At 44.3% G+C, this 22,430-nt stretch overlaps 1 protein-coding gene across 1 annotated transcript in view; it reads right to left on the bottom strand.

Annotated features, from left to right (window-relative positions):
* CABCOCO1 (ciliary associated calcium binding coiled-coil 1) overlaps positions 1-21,243 on the bottom strand; it is a 45,899-nt gene extending 24,656 nt beyond the window's left edge. Inside the window, exons 1-5 of the mRNA XM_081954110.1 lie at positions 21,155-21,243; positions 18,716-18,819; positions 11,084-11,253; positions 7,697-7,841; positions 4,195-4,267 (exon numbers count right to left, since the gene is read on the bottom strand). Coding sequence (XP_081810236.1) covers positions 4,195-4,267; positions 7,697-7,841; positions 11,084-11,253; positions 18,716-18,819; positions 21,155-21,235 — 573 coding nt within the window. The 5' untranslated portion in view covers positions 21,236-21,243. The remainder of the gene's footprint in view (positions 1-4,194; positions 4,268-7,696; positions 7,842-11,083; positions 11,254-18,715; positions 18,820-21,154) is intronic.
* Positions 21,244-22,430: the final 1,187 nt, after the last annotated feature.

Genomic DNA, 22,430 nt, shown 5'->3' with positions numbered 1-22,430 from the left:
CGAGAACTAAGGCGGAAAGGATGGCGACGATGTCCATTCAGTCCGCAGCCTCCTTCTCCTTGGAGACTTGGAAGTTCACGCGGGCGCTCTGCAGCAGCTGGCTCCAGATGTTCGGGTTTTCCCTTTTCTGTAAAAACTTACGTCCATTCACAAGGAGACGCGCCTTCGTTTCCTTCCCGCAATATCTATGAATGAATGTGTGGTTGGAAAACTTGAGAGCGAGAGGATTCCAGGAGTTTAGGGGCCGAGGGTAGCCATCACAAACCATCTTGAGCAGCCGCTTTGAAAAAAAATAAAGCACTACATCTTTTTAGTTTTAAGCTTCCATGCTTAGAATAGAATGGAATGGAACAGGAAGATGGAATGGGAATGGGAATGAAATAGGAATAGAATAGAATGAAATAGGAATAGAATGAAATAGAAATGTTTATTGGTGAAGTATGATAAGACACACAAGGAATTTGTCTCCAGTGCACCAAATCACAGTGTACATATAAACAGCAAGTAATAGGTCATAAGTCATAATAACAGTTACAATCATTAGTTACAAACAACACTTGATGAATCATAAAGAACCAGTAGGACAAGATGAAAAATAGGAGGGGATATCCAACCTAGTACTGTATTTCTCTTTGCCCCATTTTTTTTACTGTCTTTCTTCTCTGTTTTATTTTTATTTTGTTACCCACTGAAATGTTTCACTGACTTTTTATAACAAGGTTAGAGGTTATTATATTGTATTGTATTGTATTGTATTGTATTGTATTGTATTGTATTGTATTATTATATTATATCATATCATATCATATCATATTATATTATATCATATTATATTATATCATTGTATTGTATTGTATTGTATTATATTATATTATCATTGTATTGTATTATATATTATATATTATTATATTATATTATATATTATTATAATATATATTATTTTCATTAGCAAACCATTTCACAATATAGAATTACATATTGTTTTTGTGATTAATCACTATGCTTTAATTATGTTCAATTTTTAATAATGAAAATACATCCTGCGTATCAGGTATTTACATTACGATTCATAACAGTAGAAAATTACAGTTACGAAATAGCAACGAAAATAATTTTATGGCTGGGGGTCACCACAACATGAGGAACTGTACATTGGGGAGGTTGAGAACCACTGTGTTAGAGGATGCCAGACTGATTCCATTACTACTCAGGGGCACCATTAAGTAACTGGGAAATACGTGTTATTACATTGTATTTCATCTTCAGGAAGAAGAGCATTTTTGGGGACTCAGGGGTCAGAACAACTCGACCAGATTCTTGATATCTCCTTCAGCTGCCCTCTAATCATGACTGATTCAGTTCCTCTTCCAGCCAAGTGTTCACAAGACTCTGAGGCAGCGGTGGGATTCAAATAACTTAACAACCGGTTCTCTGCCCTAATGATTTCTTCCAACAACCAGTTCAACAAGCTGCTCAGAAATTTAACAACTAGTTTGACTGTTTATTAACATCTGAATAATTCTTTTTTCAACAGAGGGTTCAAGAAAAGGGCTTTTGAGCAATCCTGTCAAGTTTTCTGGAGATGTTTTGCCTAAGGAGCAAAATCCCAAGCATGTTTCTCTCTTATTTCATTTTTCTTTCATGTTAAACTATAGGTGAACTTTTAACACTGCTAATTGAAACCATATTGCTTGAATTAGCATTCGTAAGACATTGGAAAAAAGAATTCAACAATTATATTTCTGTTTGTAGGTTATGTTACCAATATTATCATGTTTCTCTAAAGAGGAAAAAGAAAGAAAACCAAAAAGAACTCTAAAAATTGGCTCTAAGAATGAGATTATTTAATTCAGCAAAATGCAACTCTAGTAACAGACATTTGAAAAACTGAATTAAAATTGTGCATGAGGCATAAAGGAAGGAAAGGAACATTTGGTGGTGGTGGTGCTGATACCAGCAGCAAAATTCTCACATGAAAACCAAATTCCATAATTTTAAAATGAGCTTTTCCTTTAACAATTCTGCCCCCTCAATGCTGCCAGGAAGAGAGGAGGGAAAGCCCCCTTCTTCCCTACATCACAAATGAGTCGCTCTGTCCAAAGGAAATGAAGCCCAATTTGGAAGCAGCCCAAGTATATGAACACAGAGGAGAGGATTAAGTTAATGTAAATAGTTTCTGTTTTACAAACTGAATTCCAACAGACGATATTGGATGACAATAAATTTTATGGCAGAGCACATTTAATAATATGTGTGTGTATGTGTGTGCGTGTACATATGTGTGTGTTATGGGGAGAGACAGAGAGATAGAGACAGACAGACAGACAGGCAGGGAGGGGAGAGAGAGAAAGAGAGAGAGGGAGGGAGAGAGGGAGAGAGAGGGAGGGAGAGACAGACCGACAGAGAGAGAGAGAGAGAGAGAGAGAGAGAGAGAGAGAGAGAGAGAGAGAGAGAGAGAGAAATAGAGAGGGGGAGACAGAGAGAGAGAAACGAGAGATACAGAGAGAGAGAGAGAGAGAGGGAGGGAGGGAGGGAGAAAGAGAGAGAGGGAGAGAGAGAGAGAGCGCCAGAGAGTGAGACAGCACAAGATCATAATCTACACCATATCCAACCCAGAGTATATAACGCTCTGGCAAGCTTTGCGAGGCCCATAAATTCCTCTGGCAGGGGCTGGACCAGGGGTCTCGCAGCTGGGTCACCGAACACACATCCAGTCAGCTGGGTCATAAAACACAATTATTCCATCCTGCTGATGGAAGCCCAGAGGGATAAAACTACATTTGCCAACCAGGCCATGTTATTAAGACTTGTTTCAAAGCAAGAATCGGTCCAAACCTTTCCTCAAAGAACTGTGGGACCGCATTACCCTCAAAATCACATTTCTAAGTGCCCCCCCCCCGCTCTAAAAATGGCAGACAAAAATACATCATCACTAAAATGAATTAGGACCCCCTCTGCCTGCCAACATGGCTGATAATCATGAAAGCTTCTATGCAGCTATTGACTAAGCAAGGGGGAGAGAGTCATTCCTGTGTCTGACATGTTGCTGTATTCAGTTCTGCTGAATTTGTGAATTCTATTTCAGCTCCCCAAATACATAAACTGCAACCCCATAAAGATGATAAACAAATTGAATCAGTTGATCCCTGATTGCAAAGTTACACACAGCTGAGTTAAAAACATTTCTGTTATATCATTGTAATTCAGCATTAATTAATAGAATAGAGTTCTTTATTGGCCAAGTGTGATTGAACACACAAGGAATTTGTCTTTGATGCAGATGCTCTCAGTGTACATAAAAAGACAAGATACATTCATCACGAATCATAAGGTACAACACTTAATGATAGTCATAGGGTACAAATAAGCAATCAGGACATTTATGTGCACAATTGCACAGAAATAAGACCCGTATTATGGTTAGAATCCCAGCCCAAGTGAAGAATCCACTGAGCTAATGCATACAACAGATTTCCTACAAAGATCAAAATAAAACATCAGATCCTACATTAAAAACTCAGTAAAGAGAAGATGGTTGGAGAGAAGCAGAAATTCAGCAATGATATGCAAAACGCCTGCTGCATTCTCCTTGCGGGGAAGCTCTCATGAGGGTATCTAGTTGGGTAGTGAAACGTCTGCAAAAAACCTCCAACCAAGCTCAGAAAGCACCAACGACCCTTCAAGCTAGGAAGTCCTCAGCAGGAAGCTCCCTTCTAGGGGAAAGGCTCTTTGGTATGGCCATCAGTATGTCTCCCCCTCCCCACCACCCCAGCAATGCACAACCCATTGCTCTGAGCACCCCCTTCCTTGCCCCTTGGGTTGGGGCCCCCCAGTCAATGCAAAGGGCACTGCTTAGCCCCATTCCTCCTCAGGTACAGTAACAAGACCTAGCGACATTGTGTGTGTGTGTGTGTGTGTGTGTGTGTGTTGCTCTCACAAATACTGTCAGCAAATACATTCTTAACACTACAGCCAGCAGCCAAAGCAACAATGGCACCATTTATTGTTGTTAACTTCGAATTCCAAAGGAGACAGGCATTACTATATTCCCTTTTATTCTTTTATCCGCTCTTCTATGTTTTTAACCCCTAAGCATTTTTGACATAAAGTTGCTTTGAGCTATAGAAAACAGATGCCAGAGAATATGCATTAAAACATCCCGCTTAATCATTTCCAGTCCTATGAATTACTTACCTCATCTCCAGTCACAAGCTCTTCCCTGGGACTGTGGAAAAGATATTCGTACAGGGTATAATGTTGGAATAAACTGAAAGACAAGGAAGTGGACAAATCTTTTTTAGGGGCATGCAGGGTTCATGTTGCTTCTAAAAAGGGGTTCTTTAACCACACAGCCTAAGACCCTAAAGCCCTGGCTGAGTTTCACAACCCCAAAACTGTTTTTTCTCTCTCATTCACTGTTTTTTTTCTTTTTTTTTCTTTTTTTATTCTCTTACGTACCATTTTAAGTATAAATTCACACAATTGTTATTCTTCTTTACATTTGTCATTCTTATACATTTGTTATTTCATTTAATAGGTTATAATATACAGTTTGGGTTGCTTTATTTACCATCCTTTCCGCCTGTTGCAATACCACCTTATTTGTCTTTCTTTTCTCCCTCCCTCCCTCCCTTTTCTTCCTTCCTTCCCCTTCCTTCTTCCCTTACCTCTCCCCTACTCCTGCTCATCCTCTTCCCCTTCCTACCCTTTCTCCTTTTCTTTCTCTCCCTTCCATCCTCCTCTCCTTACCCCTTCCTTCCTTCCTTCCTTCCTTCCTTCCTTCCTTCCTTCCTTCTTTCCTTCCTCTTCTTCTCATTCTCTCCTCCTCTTTCCTTTTCTTTTTATGTTGTTATAGTTGTCTCTTTCAAATCTCTGTTTATGTTTTCTTGGGATGGTATTTCCACAAACCCAAATATAATTTGGTATCATTTCTTATTCTCTTACCTTTGCTAATCTATCCTAACTATGTCCCCCCCCCCTTTATATCTCGTTCTTGAATATATATTCGTATATTTAATATTTTATTTTCTGTTTTCCCCTTCTTCCCCCTCCCCTTTTCCACTTAACAGTGCATCGCAGCGCCAGGGTTCTGTATCTTCTCCTTACTTTCTTTTCTAGCTTCCTTTCTCTAGCCAATCATAAAATCTTCCCCATGTCTTGAAGTACTCCAATTCGTTCACTGTTATACAATCCTGCAGTAAGGTAATAATTCCCACTAAATGCAGAACTACATTTGCATCAAAATTGTAGAGCTGTGATTTCTCATCTGCTTCACAAAGCTGTTGTAAAGATGGAAAGCAAGTTGCCCCATCCCCTTGGAGGGAAGGAAGGAGAATAAATGCATTGCAGTGAGAAACTGTGAGAACAAGGAGCAGGGCCATTTGCAAAGTAACTTGGACTTTCTTTGTCAGTCAGGTTTTTTTTAAAGAGTTTTATTATTTTTTAATTACAAAAATAAATATTCCATCTTTCCTTATGCAGTGTGTTGTTTGGGTACAAACATCTCTGGGCCACATCGTTCATCTTTTATCACATCTTTCACATTCATATTAGCATTCTTTTCCTAAGTTTAGTATTATAATATATTGAGCATTTAAACCTTATAAAACTCTCCATTTTTCTTCTTAATATCTTCTAGTAATGATATCATATCAACATTAAACATCATTATTCTCATCATACACATGCCCACAGTTTTCATCTTATTTATATCTCTATCTAAGTGTATTGTCTATTTATGTTTTAGCTCTCATTTCTAAACTCCCTTTTTCCCCTCCAACCATTGGTAAAATACTTCCCAAATCATATAATATTCAGTTTGCTCTTTCTCCTTAATTGCTAATGTTAATCTGTTCATTTCTGCACATTCTAATATTTCTTTGTCAGTCAGGTTTTGCTGGCCGTTGTGGATCTGGCTTGATCCCATCAGGATGGCCTTGGGATCTGCCCGGGGTGGTGGTGATAGAGAATGTGTCTGCCAACTGATGACTGCCCTTCTCCCCTCTGAAGCCAAGGTCATCACCCAGCTAAGAAGTAAGGTAGCTTGGGCAACATGTGGGCTTCTCCTGGCCTGAACAGATTCTTATTTTATGTCAGACATGGAATGCACTCGACATGCATTCTGGCTGCTATTGAGGGAGAGACGTTTGACAGATGTGAACCAAACAAGGCAGGCCTTTTCATATAAACAGCCATGTAAGCATCCGAAAGCAATTAATGCAGATGGACATTCCTCATTGGACTGTTTACTGGAAGAAAATCTCATCAAAGAGACTGAGGTTGGTGCAGCTAAATGGGGGTGGGGGTGGGTGGGTGGAGGGTAGAGGGACAGTTACCTAGCACCTGCCCTGGAAACTAGGCATTTCGCTCTTTTTCTCCTTGAAAAAAAAAGTAAATAAAAAATCTCCACCAAAACTAAGGGGAGGAAGAAATTGTGAATATTCTTGTGGGGAGGGACGACCGCAAACTCCATCACTGGAAGAAGATCAAGAGATCTCCCTCTCAAGGAATCTGGCTATTTCTTCTAGCAAAGACCTGCGCTAAGAGCAGAAGAGCCCAGGTGAGCTGAAATGTCCTCTGCATTTTCAAAGCTCCCAGAGGTTGGGAAGCAGATCCTTCTTTATTTCATGTTCTGAAATTGACTTCTGCTCTGAAAATGGGTTGGAAATTCCACAGTCCAGGCTTCTTCTACTGTTTCAAAACCAATAAACATTTCCATGTCTCAAAGGCAAAGAGCAGGGAAGGGTCTTCACTTCTGTTGGGGTCTTCCAGGAAGCATCCAACTCAGACCATCTAGCTCAGTGTCAAACTCAAGGCCCGCGGGCTGGATCCGGCCCGCAAAGTGCTTAGATCCGCCCATGGGTCCACCCTGGAAACAGCAAAGGACCAGCCCATGGTGCCTCTGCCAACAAAAACGGGCTCCTGAGCTCCGTTTTCTGCTGCAATGGCCTCCTGCAACCCTCAGCCAATGAAAACGGAGCTTGGGATGGCCACACCTGCACCATTCTCGCTGACACAGCCCTCCTGAGCTCCATTTTCATTGGCTGAGGGTTGCAGGAAGCCATTGCAGCTGAAAACAGAGCTTGGGAGCTCATTCTCGCTAGCAGAGTGCTCGGGCTACCACAGGCACCCCTGACACAAGTGATGTTGAGCCATGACCACCTGGCCCCCATGGTCAAACACAACCCTGATGCCACTCTCAACAATATTGAGTTTGACACCCCTGATCTAGATGATCCCTCCTCCCCCCTCGAGGAAGAGGAGAATCAAAAGGGGCTCCTTCCTTCTCTAGGCCAACGTTAAAAACCCTGGTTTTGCTGTATAAACCCAAATGTGCTCCCTCAAAGTATCTTTCCAGAAGGGATTATGTTTGCATGAGAAATGTTAGGGTAAGACATATGAACACTTAATCACTTATTCAATTGATTAAAACCCTATGATTAATTGACTAATTAATCCGTTACCCAGTGAAGGTTATCTAGTTTCATATTACGAGAATTCGTGCCATCAACTTAGCAACTGACAATCAATTTTTAGGGGGTTAGTGTAATTACTGGGGGTTCAAAGTTCCACCAACAGTCAAAACCCAAACCTGACTCATTCATGAAAGAATGAGACCCTCACCAACTTCACAATGCCCAACAAGCACTGAATGGCCACCTACCCCTAGCAGTGCTGAAGGATGAGGAAGGCCTACCTGCTCTTCACATAATTGATTATGGCTTTGGCTTGATCTACAGTGAAGAACTCAAACCCGCCGCTAATCTCTGAATTGCTCAGCCCGATGCCAGCCATGGTGCTCGCGAGTTCCTGGATGTTCTCTTCCAGGGTCATGTGATAGGCTGCAATGCAAAGGGAGGAAGAGTGAGCACCTGTGGCTCAATGTGGCTGCGATACACGAAGGTTCTTCTGACTCCAGCAAAAACCCACTCAGATGAAAAGCCTCCGCACAGGCATTGGCTTCCATACTCTGGATCATGTAAAAACTAACCTGTACATTGAAGAAAAGCCTTTGCGCACATAACACAAACACTAAGTGACAGAGGAGGGTAGGGTTTATCAGGGAAATGCTCCCAAGCATTCTGGGACATCCCTATGGTTACCCCCATGTTTGTGTTTTCCCTGACTGAGGCTCCAAGCGGGGGATCAGCCCCTGGGAAAAGAAGGAGCAGACCTTGGCAAAACTGGGACCAGAGGAGGGCTATTTTCAGCAGACTGGAGAGCAGTGGTGAAATTCAATATTTTTTACTACCGGTTCTGTGGGCGTGGCTTGGTGGGCGTGGCAGGGGAAGGATACTGCAAAATCCCCATTCCCTCCTCATTCTGGGGCCAGCCAGAGGTGTCATTTGCCAGTTCTCCAAACTGCTCAAAATTTCCGCTACCGGTTCTCCAGAACCTGTCATAACCTGCTGGATTTCACCCCTGCTTCCAACCCTAAGGTTCTATGATGTGGACGAGTCTGCACCAAGGAAATTTAATCTTTGACTGGACCTCCTTCCAGGTTTCACAGAACTTCTCAGCCCTCGGTATCTCCATAGGTGAGACGCTCTGGATGCCAAATGTTCTCATGATAGTCAATCTCCTGTGGTGGCTCAGTGGAGGGTCAGTTGGGAAGGCTTTGGTGGCAAAGGGCCTGAAAGGGGCTCTTTTCTCTTGCCCATTGGAAAGACCAGTTGTCTTCTGCGGGGCGATGGGGCCTGCCCTGCCCTGGCCCATCGCCAAGTAGGCCAGGAGATGTTAGATCTAACACAGCAGCCTGACTTCAGCCAAGAGTTGAGAAGCCAAACTTTAATTGCTGGGATTTGTTCATTCGGTTTAAATGGATATATACAATGGCGATGTAATATGGTGTTTTAGTAAATCAATTTTAAAGTAAATTCTCAGGATATAAAGCAGATGTGCACAACCAGAGATGCTCCAAGTTCTTTACTCTAATGGGCACACAGTGATTTTTTTTTTAATCTTAAGCGTTCAGCATCCATTGAAAGATGTTTTAATCCCTCCTGCTTTGTCAGATAAATTGGAAGATGAAACACGATACAGCCACAACACCCTTTCCCTTCTTGCTCTGTTGCAGATGCTCTGACACTTTCCATTACATTACAGATAAGGCTGAGATCCATATGTTAACAAAGTTATACAAATGTCACTTTTAAAATGTAGCTAATATAGACCGTAATATAAACCTTTTTTTTTTGGAAAACATGAACCAGAGTGATTTTGATTTTTCCACCCATAGTTCCAGATGGGCTTTTCTGCAAGAGATAAACACTCCAGATAAACCCTAAAATGCTAGAGAGTTTTCAGTTCAAGTGCCAAAGTCCCTTGACACAAATTTCTTCATAGGCCAGACAACTGTCTCTTCCAGGAGAAACATTGGTTTTCACTGTAAAGCGATGCCAAGCCACCTTTGTCATGCAATTCTGGCTTTGTTTTTGCTTGAATCCCAGGAGAGAAATCAACACACCTGGCATTTGCAAAGCATGAGTGCAAACAGAGCGCTTGAGGATGGGTAGGTATTGCTCTCCTGGGCAGGGGAGGGGGGTCCCGGGAGGACCCTCCATAGCTTCAGAAGCTGCATGTTTCTATGGGCTGAACTTACATAAGAACCTGTGTCTGTTTGAAGCTGTGAAATATCTCAGCAGAAACCTGGTTGGATCCGTCTCTCTTCTTCTGGCATTTTTGTGGCAAGGTAATGCAAGGTACAAAACCAAAGGCCAGCACCAACTGTGGTTTGCAAATCCATGTTAATTGGGTCCATGTGCTGGAATGCCACCTTATCAAACCATATTTGTGGCCAGGTTGAGAAGTTAAGCCAGGGGTGAAATCCAGCAGGTTCTGACAGGTTCTGGAGAACCTGTAGCGGAAATTTTGAGTAGTTTGGAGAACCGGCAAATGCCACCTCTGGCTGGCCCCAGAGTGGGATGGGAATGGGGATTTTGCAATATCCTTCCCTTGCCATGCCCACCAAGCCACACCACGCCCACTAAGCCACGCTCACAGAACCAGTAGTAAAAAAATTGAATTTCACCACTGTGCTAAGCCATTATTTGGCACAGATACAAGCAACTTCTGAGGACTCCAAAGGCTCCTATTTAAACTCCTCATTTTCGGGGGGTGGGGGCACTGGAGAAAGTGGGCTTTTTAAAATCAAAGTTTTTTTAATTTTTATTTTAAATATCCACAAGTATACCATTACATTTTAACAAACACTGTTATGTATTATCCAATATTATATCAATTCTTCTCACCATCTACCCACAATAACTCTCATTTGCTCTTCTGCTTTCCATACACATTATACCCTGTTCCACCATGACACTACCTCCTCTCCCTCTCTCTTCCACCCTACCTCTTTTCTCCCCTCTGCCGTCCCTCTCTTCTCTACTTCCCCTTCCTCTCTCCTTCTCCTCTCTCCTCTTTCCGCTCTTTCTCTCTCTCCTACTCTTTTCCTCACTGAGGAGGTAGGCTTTGAGGACAGGGCCTATGATTTATTTAGTGTGGTTGTAGACAACTCCCATTGTTACAAATACAAAAAGGGGAGGGGGTGGGAACTTCCGCCACACCCACCCATTACAGGGAAAAGTCACACAGTGCCCAAGAGCCACAATCTATTGCTAGAGTTTGTTGCCATAAACAGCTTTGAAATGTCTTGGCATAGAAAATAGTATACATATCAGAGGTGGTATTCAGCAGGTTCTGACCAGTTCTGGAGAACCGGTAGTGGAAATTTTGAGTAGTTCGGAGAACCGGTAAATACGACGTCTGACTGGCTCCACCTCCATCTAATATCTGCCTTCCGAGTCCCAGCTGATCGGGAGGAAATGGGGATTTTACAGTATCTTTCCCCTGCCATGCCCACCAAACCACGCCATGCCCACAGAACCGGTAGTAAAAAAAAATTTGAATTCTACCACGGATACAAATACCAGGAATAAATAAACATTGTCCTTTCAATAAGAGCAGCCAGTGAATTCAGGGTAAAATCACAATTTTGGGGGCACAAATAACTCTGCCCCTAATATTCTTATATACAGGAATCCAATGGAGGCCGGGTACATTTGTAAGATGCAGCTGAACTTACTCTCCAGATTATCCAGCAGCAAATTGAGGAGACTCAGGAACCCCCCAATCTGCAGAGATGAAAACTCTAATCCTTTGGCCCACCAGAATCCAGAGACATAATAATCCAGTAGCGCAGCTTCTTTCAGAGATGTCAGCCGATGCTTCAGATTCAAAAAATCTTCCAAACTCCTGTAGTTGAAAAATCAGAACATCAGAAAAGCACAAAAGAGAGAAGGAGCCAACGTCGTGACGAGACAGCGTGCAATCTCAATGCTCTGAGATCGCCGACACTTTTGCCGCTGGGTGGTCCAAACGGACCTAAACCGTCCTGCAGAGATGGTGAACAGGAAGAATACGTCCTGCTGATCCCAGGGACATCGCAAAGTCCCTGATCCATCCAGGAGAAGTTCTTCTAGCTGGCGACAAAAGCACAGCCCCTAGCCTGATGAAGTTGGGGTGGCTCCAAAACGGAAGGATATGGAAAGAGAAAGTGTTTTCAGCTGGTGGGGAATTTTTACCCTTTTAAAAGAGACTGCCTACAAAAAACCTAAAAGTTAATTTAAATTTGAGAACAGAAGAAATAAGCGGCGGAATTAAGCTTTGAATGGTTTTGGACAGTGTGTTATCTTACTTTTTAAATGCTATTTTCATGGATGGAATTTATGCAAGCCTTTTAAAATGAATGGATTAAGTTTTCTTCTTCTATCTTTTTATTATTATTATTTTTTGCAACCTATGGACTAAAATTCTCCTTCGTTACTGCGAGTGTTTTTCCCTTTTTCTTCTCTATTTCATTCAAGAATTGAAACTTGGAATATAAAAAAGATACAAAAGGAAACAAAGACAACTGTAACAACAGAAGGAGAGACAACACTGCTACTCGGGGGCTGGAGGTTTGTGTATTGGAAACAAAACACTTTTACTTTCCTCACCGATTATTCTGGCTTGGCACTTCAAGGTCTCACTGTTATCACTGAGAGTGATAAGAAGAAAAGCATACAGATGTTCCTTTGAAGTATAACTCTAACCAGAGAAAAGTGAAAATAAGACCTTATTGTGAATTTATGCTTAATCTTGTAAAAACCTTCCAAGCCAGAGCAGCAGTGTTTGTCAGCTGGTGATAATGGCACAATTTCAACAGCAGAAAGAAACTTTAAGTTTGCAAAAGATATTGTTAGAAAGTCAGAAATTATCAAACACATTTGAGAGGATGGAGAAGAAGTTGGAAAATCTAGAGCATCTAACAGTAAAATATGATGAAGACGTTGGAGATGTTTATCAAGTGGAAAAAGTGGAGGTTAAAGTCCTAAAAACCAAAGAAAAAAATGATCATAAAGAAATCAAGTCCGCTGATATCTATGGTGATTGGTTTGTGTCTGGAAATGGAAAGAATGGAATACGGAAAGAGGAAGTAAATGGAGGGGAACTCTACCCCAGATGGCAAGATACAGAAGAAGAAAAAACAAAATAATTTATGGATTTAAAAAGAGAAATTTTATTAGCAACATCATTGATAACACCACTGACAAAGATAAGCTGATCAAGGAAACAGAAGAAGGGCATCGAAATTGCATGAGAAACTTAATAAGCAATGAGTTGCAAAGAGGAGTCCATACAAATTTGATTAAGGAGATGATTAGAGGACTGATACCACAAATGGCAGAAGACATGAGATTGTTTTGCTATTGGAAAGATACAGGTTGATAGATGAAAGTGTATAATCTAAAACTAGTTAAACTTAGTGAAATTTAGTGACAATAGATATAGTTAAATAAATAATTGATAATGATAATAATGTATACATATGAATTGCTATGATAAGTAATAATTAGATGTGAATATTGAATGGTACCTATGAAAGGAAGATTAGAAATTTTTTGGTTATATATAAAGGTTAATAATAATAATAATAATAATAATAATAATAATAATAATAATAATAATAATAAATATTTATTTCTTAGCCGCACCCTCTCCCGAAGGACTCGGGGCGGCGTACAACAAAACATATGAAATAAATATGTAAACAAGACAAACATATAACAGAGACATATACCGAGACATGCACAAGGAGGAGGTCGGCTAATGAATAAAAAACAATTAGAATACAGTATTTAAAAACCCCTAAATAATTAAATATAATTAAAATACCCAAATAAAAACCCGTCAGGAGCGATATAGTTAGATCAAAGTTGAGCCAGGCCAGCTACTTGGAATAGGTGGGTCTTAAGCTTAATACGAAAGGAGCGGAGGTCAGAGGTATTCCTAATATCCGGAGGGAGGTCATTCCATAGGGCTGGGCCCGCCACAGAGAAGGCTCTACTCCTAGGCGCCGCCCCCCGACACTGTCTAGTGGACGGCACCTGGAGGAGGCCCTCTCTGTGCGAGCGGATTGGTCGCAGGGATGTATGGGGCAGAATACGATCCCGCAAGTAACTAGGTCCTGAGCCATGGAGCGCTTTAAAGATTGTTATCAAAACCTTGAAACGCACCCGATAGACGACAGGAAGCCAGTGCAGCTCGCGCAGGAATGGTGTCACATGGGAGTACCTAGTACTCCCCATAATTTCCCGCGCGGCTGCGTTCTGGACCAACTGTAGCCTCCAGGTGCATTTCAAGGGAAGCCCCATGTAGAGAGCGTTACAGTAGTCCAAGCGAGACGTCACCAGCGCATGAGTGACTGTGCGTAAGGCGTCCCGGTCCAGTAGGGGGCGCAATTGGCGCACCAGGCGAACCTGGTGGAACGCCCCCCTTGCCACGGCTGTAACATGGTCATCCATGGACAGCCGGGCATCCAGGAGGACGCCCAAATTGTACGCCCGCTCCACAGGGGCAAGTTGAATGCCCCCGATGGCCAATGATGGAATTAATTGGCTGAACCGGGGAGCCGGTACCCACAGCCACTCCGTCTTGGAGGGGTTGAGCTTGAGTTGGTTGTCATCCATCCAGATCCGTACGGCTTCCACACACCGGGACATCACTTCGATGGCCTCGTTGGGGTGGTTCAGGGTGGAAAAGTACAGCTGAGTATCATCAGCGTACAGATGGTATCCCACCCCGAAACCACGGATGATCTCACCCAGCGGCTTCATATATGTGTTGAACAGGACTGGCGAGAGGACCGACCCCTGTGGTACCCCACAAGTAAGGGGGCGTAGGGTCGACCTCTCTTCTCCTGCCAACACACGCTGCGTCCGGCCGGAAAGGTAGGAGCCGAACCACCGCAAAACGGTGCCCCGGACCCCCAACCCCTCCAGCCGGCGCAGCAGGATACCATGGTCGATGGTATCAAAAGCCGCCGAGAGGTCTAATAGGACCAGGATAGAGGAACAACCTCTATCTCTGGCCCTCCAGAGATCATCCACCAACGCGACCAAGGCCGTCTCCGTGCTGTGACCGGGGCGGAAGCCGGACTGGCGCGGGTCTAGATAATCATTTTCCTCCAGATGTCGTGGAAACTGGTAGGCCACCACACTCTCTACAACCTTCGCCAAAAAGGGAAGGTTGGAGACAGGACGATAATTGGCCAGCTCCAAAGGGTCCAGGGAAGGCTTCTTGAGCAAGGGTCTCACCACCGCCTCTTTCAAGGCGGCCGGGAGAGACCCCTCGCTCAGCGAAGCATTCACTAGGCCCAGGAGCCAGTCTCGTGTAACCTCCCAGGATGCCAGTACAAGCCAGGAGGGGCACGGGTCCAATAAACATGTGGTGGGTTGCAGTCGTCCACGCATTCTGTCCAAATCCTCGATGGCAACCAAGTCAAACTCCTCCCAGATCGATTCCTCAAGACTCGCCATGGACGTCTCCATTGGACCACTGACAGGGACCCAATCCCTCCGGATTTGAGCGATTTTATCCTGCAGATATTTACCAAATTCCTCTGCCCTGCCCTGTAGAGGGGCCTCCCGCGGCCTCTGAAACAAGAGGGAGCGGGACACCCGAAACAGGGCGGCAGGGCGGTTCTCCGCGGATGCAATGAGAGTGGCACAATATTGGCGTTTGGCCACTCTCAGTGCCACAAGGTACGTCCTTAAATGGGCTCGTGCCTGTGTTCGATCAAATTCGGAGCGAGAGGATCTCCAACGACTCTCTAGACGTCTCTTGCGGCATTTCATCACCCTTAGCTCCTCGGTAAACCAAGGGGCCAGGGTGGATCGTTGCCGCCGGAGAGGCCGCAAAGGCGCCACCCGGTTCAAGGCCCCGGTAGTCGCATTATTCCACGCGACCACCAGGTCCTCTACCCGGGGGCGGGTCAAGGTTACAGGAGGTGGCCCAAGCTCCGTCTGGAACCTATCAGGTTCCATCAAGCGCCTGGGACGGAACCATCTGGTACTTTCCGGTTCCACCTCCCCGCAGCGGGAGGTAGCACCAGGGAAGTCAAGACGAAGGAGTGAGTGATCTGACCATGACAGGGGAGTGATGGTTAAGTCCCCTCCTCCCAGATCACTCAGCCACTGGCCAGAGACAAAAACAAGGTCCAGAGTGTGTCCTCCCTCATGTGTCGGGCCCTGAATCATTTGAGTCAGGTCCATGGCTGTCATGGAAGCCATGAACTCCCGAACCCCCTCTGATGCTTCTCCCATCGATGGCAGGTTAAAATCCCCCATCGCTAAAAGTTTGGGGGTCTCAACCGCCACCGATGCGATCAGCTCGAGGAGTTCGGGCAGGGCCGCTGATGTATAGCGAGGAGCCAGGTATACTATCAGCAGGCCCAACTGTCTCCCAGGGCCCCATTTCACAACAAGGGATTCACATCCGGACGTCTGTGGCACAGTAGACTCCCTCGGCTCTAAGTCCTCCCGAATAATTGCTGCCACCCCACCGCCCCTTCCCTGGGCCCGGGGCTGGTGAAATGCTCGGTAGCCTGGTGGGCACATTTCCACGAGGGGAAGACCTCCCTCGTGGCCCAACCAGGTCTCCGTTATTCCCGCGAGGTCCGGCTCCCCCTCTAAAATTAGATTGTGGATGAGGGGGGCCTTGTTAACAACGGACCTCGCATTGCATAACAACAGCCTCAGGCCCTGGGTCTGTAACTCTTGACCACCTAGAACGCGGGGGTTGGTACAAGCGACCGGGTGTAACCAGCAACCACGGTCTCCCAACCGACTGTCAGTTCTTAATCTGTCCTCGTATCTGCCCCTCCCTGTGACCGTTGGAATTAAAGAGCCCTGTATAGGAATGATATCCTCCCCCTCCTCCTCCCTTCTGCTCCTTCTGCTCGCGACCACACCTGGAGGCCCGGCTCTCACATCGCTCCTGATCTGACCCACCCGCCCCACAACCCCTGAACCCCCACCCCTACAAATTTTTAAAAAACAACTAACTAAAAAACCCCTAAGTCTCCGCTTCCTCCACCTCTCGGGATTAATAAATCCGTCATCAAGGTGGGCCCTCGAAAGGGCGGAGGGCCACACCTGCGAGAGGGGGGACTCTCGCAGTAGGATCAGGTCTGACCTTAAATACATAGAGTGTTAAAAGAGTTCGTCGTCGGGGCTTAGGGTCTATGCTGAAGATGTCATAATCCAGTAAAAATTTAAAAAGCATGGTTGCAGCAAAACAGAATAGTCCAGTCATTAGTCTTAGATGGGGGGGGGGTGATGGTGATAGGTTGGTTAGATGACAATCAAGAACTAAGTTAATTTTAGTTAAGTTTTGATTATTAGGGGGAAAATATTATGATAAAGGATACAGTCAAATAAAGGAGGGATAATGATAACAACGTATGTATATGTATGGGTACAACATAAGGAAACTGGATGTAAATTGTAAACAGTGATTTGGAAAGGAGGATTAGAAAATTTTGTTACTAAATATTATGGATGTTTAGCTAGAATAGGACATAAGGATTCAGTGTTATTGGAGGATTTTAGAAATAGTAAATGAAATGCCAGTATGTGGTTATGTATTAAATCTTGGTATATTTTATGATGAAGGATGTTTAAACAATTATGGCCAAATGAAAATGGAGGTATGATGATGGTAACATGTATAAATATCTGAGTTAAAATACTTGAGTTAATATGAATTATGGTTGATGACTGTGGAAGAGATGCATGAAAGTCTTTTGTAACCAACTGATACATTTTCTACAGTATGTAAAGAAGGAGGATTCTTTGTGTTATTCTTTGTGTTGTGTTTGTTTTGAAAATTATATATGTGTGTGTGTGTGTGTGTATGTATGTATGTATGTATGTATGTATGTATGTATGTATGTATGTATGTATGTTACAACCCCTGGTATGCCTAAATATATACCTATTTCCCTGGCTCAGCTGATAAGGACGAGAGCCTGTGGCTTAGTGGCTAATACATCTGCCTAATGTGTAATACAGCCCAGGTTCGAATCCCAGTAAGGGTATGGCTAGCTGATGAGAGCTAAATAGCTTGAAAGAGATCTATACTAGTCTCCCTTTATATATAAAGAAAAGCACAAAAGCACACCTGTGTCTGTGTAACTGTGCCAATTTACTTTCAAGGGGGCAAATTTTGCAAACCCAGGAATGAGCGGGAATCGGATGGGTCCTTCCAACCTTGGACCAAAACCAGTGCCCGAAACTGAACCATTTACTGTATTTTTTGGAGTATAAGACACCCCGAACTATAAGATGCACCTAGCTTTTGGGGAGGAAAACAAGGGAAAAATATCTGCCTCCCAGTAATTTGCCTCTTTGCAACAAACAGAAAACAGTACAGACAATATACACTGTTTGTAGTGTTACATTTCAGACTATACTTGTACAGATGCTGTTAAAATTGATGTGCTTTCTGGAAGTATAGTTATGCTCTGCTACTTAAAAGAAGATATAAAGGCACTGGGCCTCTTCAGATCAAGCATTTATTTTAAAAAGCTTCTCCATTTTGTTAAGCTGTCTAGAATAATAATAAAGCAAAAAATTAAGTCTAATAATTTGAACATTCTATAGACATTTATAGTTATTGACTTACCTCCTTGTAGCAAATAGCCTGATTAGAAGAAAAAAAAATCTGCTTCTGGCTCCCAGCAATTTGCCTTGTGGAGCAAACAGCAAATTTCATTTTCAATTTCAGCATGGGGCCTCCCGATAATCAGCTGTTTCAGGCTGCAGGGATTGCTATAGCCTATTGCAGCCTCCGCAAGCCCCATTTTCCCATTTGCTGCAAGGAGGTAAATTACTGGGAGGCAGAGGCCAAAGGGTGGGGGCCGGTGGGTGGGTGGGGCTACATTCAGTGTATAAGACGCACCCAAATTTTCACCCTCTTTTAGAGGGGAAAAAGGTGCATCTTATACTCTAAAAATACGGTAAGTTTAAACTGCTTCTGGAGGACCAGATTTCCCCACATGGATTTTCATACAAACAGGAACCTGAAATTTTTGGAAATATTTTAATACCACATCTTGGCAGAGTCAATGTCTGAAACTAAATCTGCATGGGGAGGGCCACCATCTGTGGCATGCTGAGGAATATGAATTTGTCCCTGGATCAGGAGTGAAGAATGACACTGTGGCCACCCAGAAAACTCGCCCTCTCTTTAAAAGGGAAGAACACATACATCACAAGAGCCCAAGCCATGGGGTTCCCCTCACACACAGACACACTCTGTCTGCAAGCCAGCTGGCTGCTCTCGGGACAGATGATGGCAAGGGCAAGATCTGTCAATGCCCCATCAAACCTACTTCTCAACTCCTGCGACGTCTTGTTCCAACATAATGCTGACCTCAGCAAGCGACAGAAATCTCCAAGCCATCGCTTCATCATCTTTATTAATTTTGTCTTCATCCTACAGCAAAACAATAAATTACAGCACAATAGCATCCATACAAGCAGCACATTCAATCGCAAGGATTTTTTTTTTAAAAAATTAGTCCATAAAGAAAAACAATGGCAACTGTCAGCACCAATTTAGCTGATTTACAACAGGAGCAGGAACAGACCGATAAGAAAAGAATAATTGGCTTTGCACTTGCAAATGATTTAAAAAAAAAGACAATTCAATACAGCAAAGCAGAAATTCTTATTTTTGTTAGGTCACCACTGGCCCTTGAGCACATTTAAAACACACCCTGCGGGCCTCGGCCAGACCTTTGGCAACTGCAGTTGCACCTCCTGCAATCAGTAAGTGGGGATGGAAAGGGTACGTGAAAAATCACAAAAAGGCCCCCAATTACAAAAAGGCAAGCGTTCTGTTCTTGTAGTTTTGGTATTATTTGGGTAACTTTTAGGAAAATTCTATCCATGCCTCTCAACATATCAGAATCAAAAACAGGCATGTGGTTTTGCAGCAGGTATCTATCTATCTATCTATCTATCTATCTATCTATCTATCTATCTATCTATACATACATACATACATACATACATACATACATACATAATCTATCTATCTATCTATCCATCCATCTATCCTCTATCTATCTATCATCTATCTATCTATCTATCTATCTATCTATCTATCTATCTATCATCTATCATCTATACATACATACATACATACATACATACATACATACATAATCTATCTATCCATCCATCTATCCTCTATCTATCTATCTATCTATCTATCTATCTATCTATCTATCTATCTATCATCTATCTATCTTTCTATCATCTATTTATCCACCCACCCACTATCCATCTATCCATCCATCCATCCATCCATCCATCATCTATCTATCTATCTATCTATCTATCTATCTATCCATCCATCCATCCATCCATCCATCCATCCATCCATCTATCATCTATCCATCCATCCATCCATCTATCCTCTATCATCTTTTTCTTTCTTTCTTTCTATCCTCTATCTATCCATCCATCATCTATCATCTATCTATCATCCATCCTCTATCTATCCATCCATCCATCCATCCATCCGTCTATCATCTATCTATCCATCCATCATCCATCCATCCATCCATCCATCCATCCTCTATCTATGTATCATCTTTCTTTCTTTCTATCCTCTATCTATCCATCCTCTATCTATCATCTATCTATCATCTATCTATCTATCATCTATCTATCATCTATCTATCTATCTATCTATCATCTATCTATCTATCTATCTATCTATCTATCTATCTAACTATCTATCATCTATCTATCTATCATCTTTCTATCTATCATCTATCTATCTGTCAGTCTATCTATCTATCTATCTATCTATCTATCTATCATCTATCATCTATCTATCATCTTTCTACCTATCATCTATCTATCTATCATCTATTTATCTGTCTATCATCTATCTATCTATCTATCTATCTATCATCATCTATCTATCTATCTATCTATCTATCTATCTATCTATCTATCTATCATCATTATCTATCTATCTATCTATCTATCTATCTATCTATCTATCTATCTATCATCTATCATCTATCTATCTATCTATCATCTATCTATCTATCATCTATCTATCTATCCACCCACCCACGCACCCCTATCCATCCATCCATCTATCATCCATCCATCCATCCATCCATCCATCCATCCATCCATCCATCCTCTCTCACCCAAATCTGTGGGCCACCCAATTGGCCAAGGCCATGGGGCCAAAGCCCAGGGTAGCCAGAGGAAGACTGGATGTCCTCAAAGATGCCACAGAATACATGAAGTGAGAGGGGGCGAGGTGGGGGTGTGCCTTTCTAGGGCACAGCCCCAATGCCAGCCTCGCAGGAGCCTCTGGTTGCCACCCAGGCTTTCTTCAAGGCTGCTGGAGTCCAACCAGAGCGGGATCCCTTCCTCAGCTGCTGCTTCTTTGCTTTCCAGGACTTTTCTTCTGCCCTCAGCCCCAAGTGGAAAATGCAGCCCTTCCTCCTCCTCCTCCTCCTCCTCCTCGCCCTTGGAGAGAGTTGCGTGAGAAGCGCCTCTGTCGGCAGGACCTTGGCGGGGGACAGAGCATCGAGTCACGGGGAGCAACCCAAACTCCCCTCGGGGACCAAACGGCGACCCCGCCAGCCGCCCCCAATCCCAGCCCGGGGCTTTGGCGAGAGACCGGCCGGGACCGCCCCGGGCGAAGAGAGCGCGGCTCTGCCCGGCTGCTTCCAAGCGCCCGAGACCCGGGATGCCGTCCCCCGGCCCGGAGGCTGCCCAGGAAGCGGGGCTCGTACCGGCAGCACTGATTGGCCGCTCCCCCGCTCTCGCTCCAGCGCTGCCGCCGCTGCCGCTGCTGCCGCTGCCTTGGTCGCCATGTCGCCGCCGCCGCTCGGTTGCCAGGCAGCCGGGTCACGCAGCCCTCGCGGGAGAGCCGCCCTCGCGAGGCTCCCCGCCTCCCTGCAGCCGGGACAGGCGGACTAGGGCCAAGCGAGGGACCGGCAGAGAAGTCTCCGGGACCGGCGCCTGAGCCGGCGGGGGATGCCCCGAGCTTTCGAGTAGCCCTGGCGGGAAGGGAGCGCAAAAGCCGGGCCGGCTCTGCCTTCTGTCTCTCCGTCTCTCTCTCATGCACCCCCTCCTGTTTGGGTGCCCGGCCACCTCCGTGGGCAAGGCCTTCTGCCCTTGGGAAGCACCCAGGAGTTCCTGCTGGTGCAAAACGTGACAACCCCCAGAGTGGCTGGTGCATGCTTGATACCCTCAAGTGGCCCCACTTGTCCCAGAGCTGCCTGGGACTGCGGTTGGCTTCCAGGTGAGATTCAAGGTGCTGTGGCAGCCTTTAAGGCCCTACCTGGATCCAGAGCAGGTTACCTGAAGGGCCACCTTCTCCCCAATTCCAGCCCTGGAGGAAGAACTCTAGTTCCCATCTATGCACCTGGTGGGACTGTGGAGCCAGCATTTGCCCTCACTGCTCAACATTCAGGGGAAACTCTTTCCACAGAAGGAGGGCAGGTGGTGATGGGACACACGTGCCATAGGTTCGCCATCACGGCTCTAGGACTTTGAGGGAGGAGGCTTTTGATAGGCGATGTTGCTGATGGCGAACCATGTGGAGGAGGCCTAGAAATCAAGTAAAAGAGGAATAAATAAACCAGTAACGGCCTTGCTGAAAGCCTCCCAGCAGAACAGCCCGTGTTCGGGAGCTAGCGAAGGACTGCTGAGCATGTTAGAAAACTCCCCAGTAATCCCATTTAATTCCCCCCATTTTTCTTCCCTCTCGCAGCGGACAGTGTCTCTAGCTTAAAATAGCATCTTTAATTGACAATAATAGATGTCTATTTAGAAGAGGAGGAAATAGCAGCCACTATGCTGCCATCCGCTGTAAAGTGTTGCAGGAAATTCATATACTTGTAAACATTCGCAAGGATTTGGTTGCATCATCCAACAATTGAGCAAAATGCTGCAACTGATTCTTCAGGGCACCAGAGGATCCCGCAGCGCCCAGGCAGCAAAAGGGGAGGGAATTGAAATTGGGCCCGTGGAAGAGCTGGCAGAGGGTCTGAGAACCTTGAGAAC

Source organism: Natrix helvetica, assembly GCF_964273705.1.
Source record: "Natrix helvetica genome assembly, chromosome: 5".
Taxonomy (NCBI): Eukaryota; Metazoa; Chordata; class Lepidosauria; order Squamata; family Natricidae; genus Natrix; species Natrix helvetica.
Note: the sequence above shows the minus strand (reverse complement) of the source record. Positions and strands in the feature narration are given on the sequence as shown.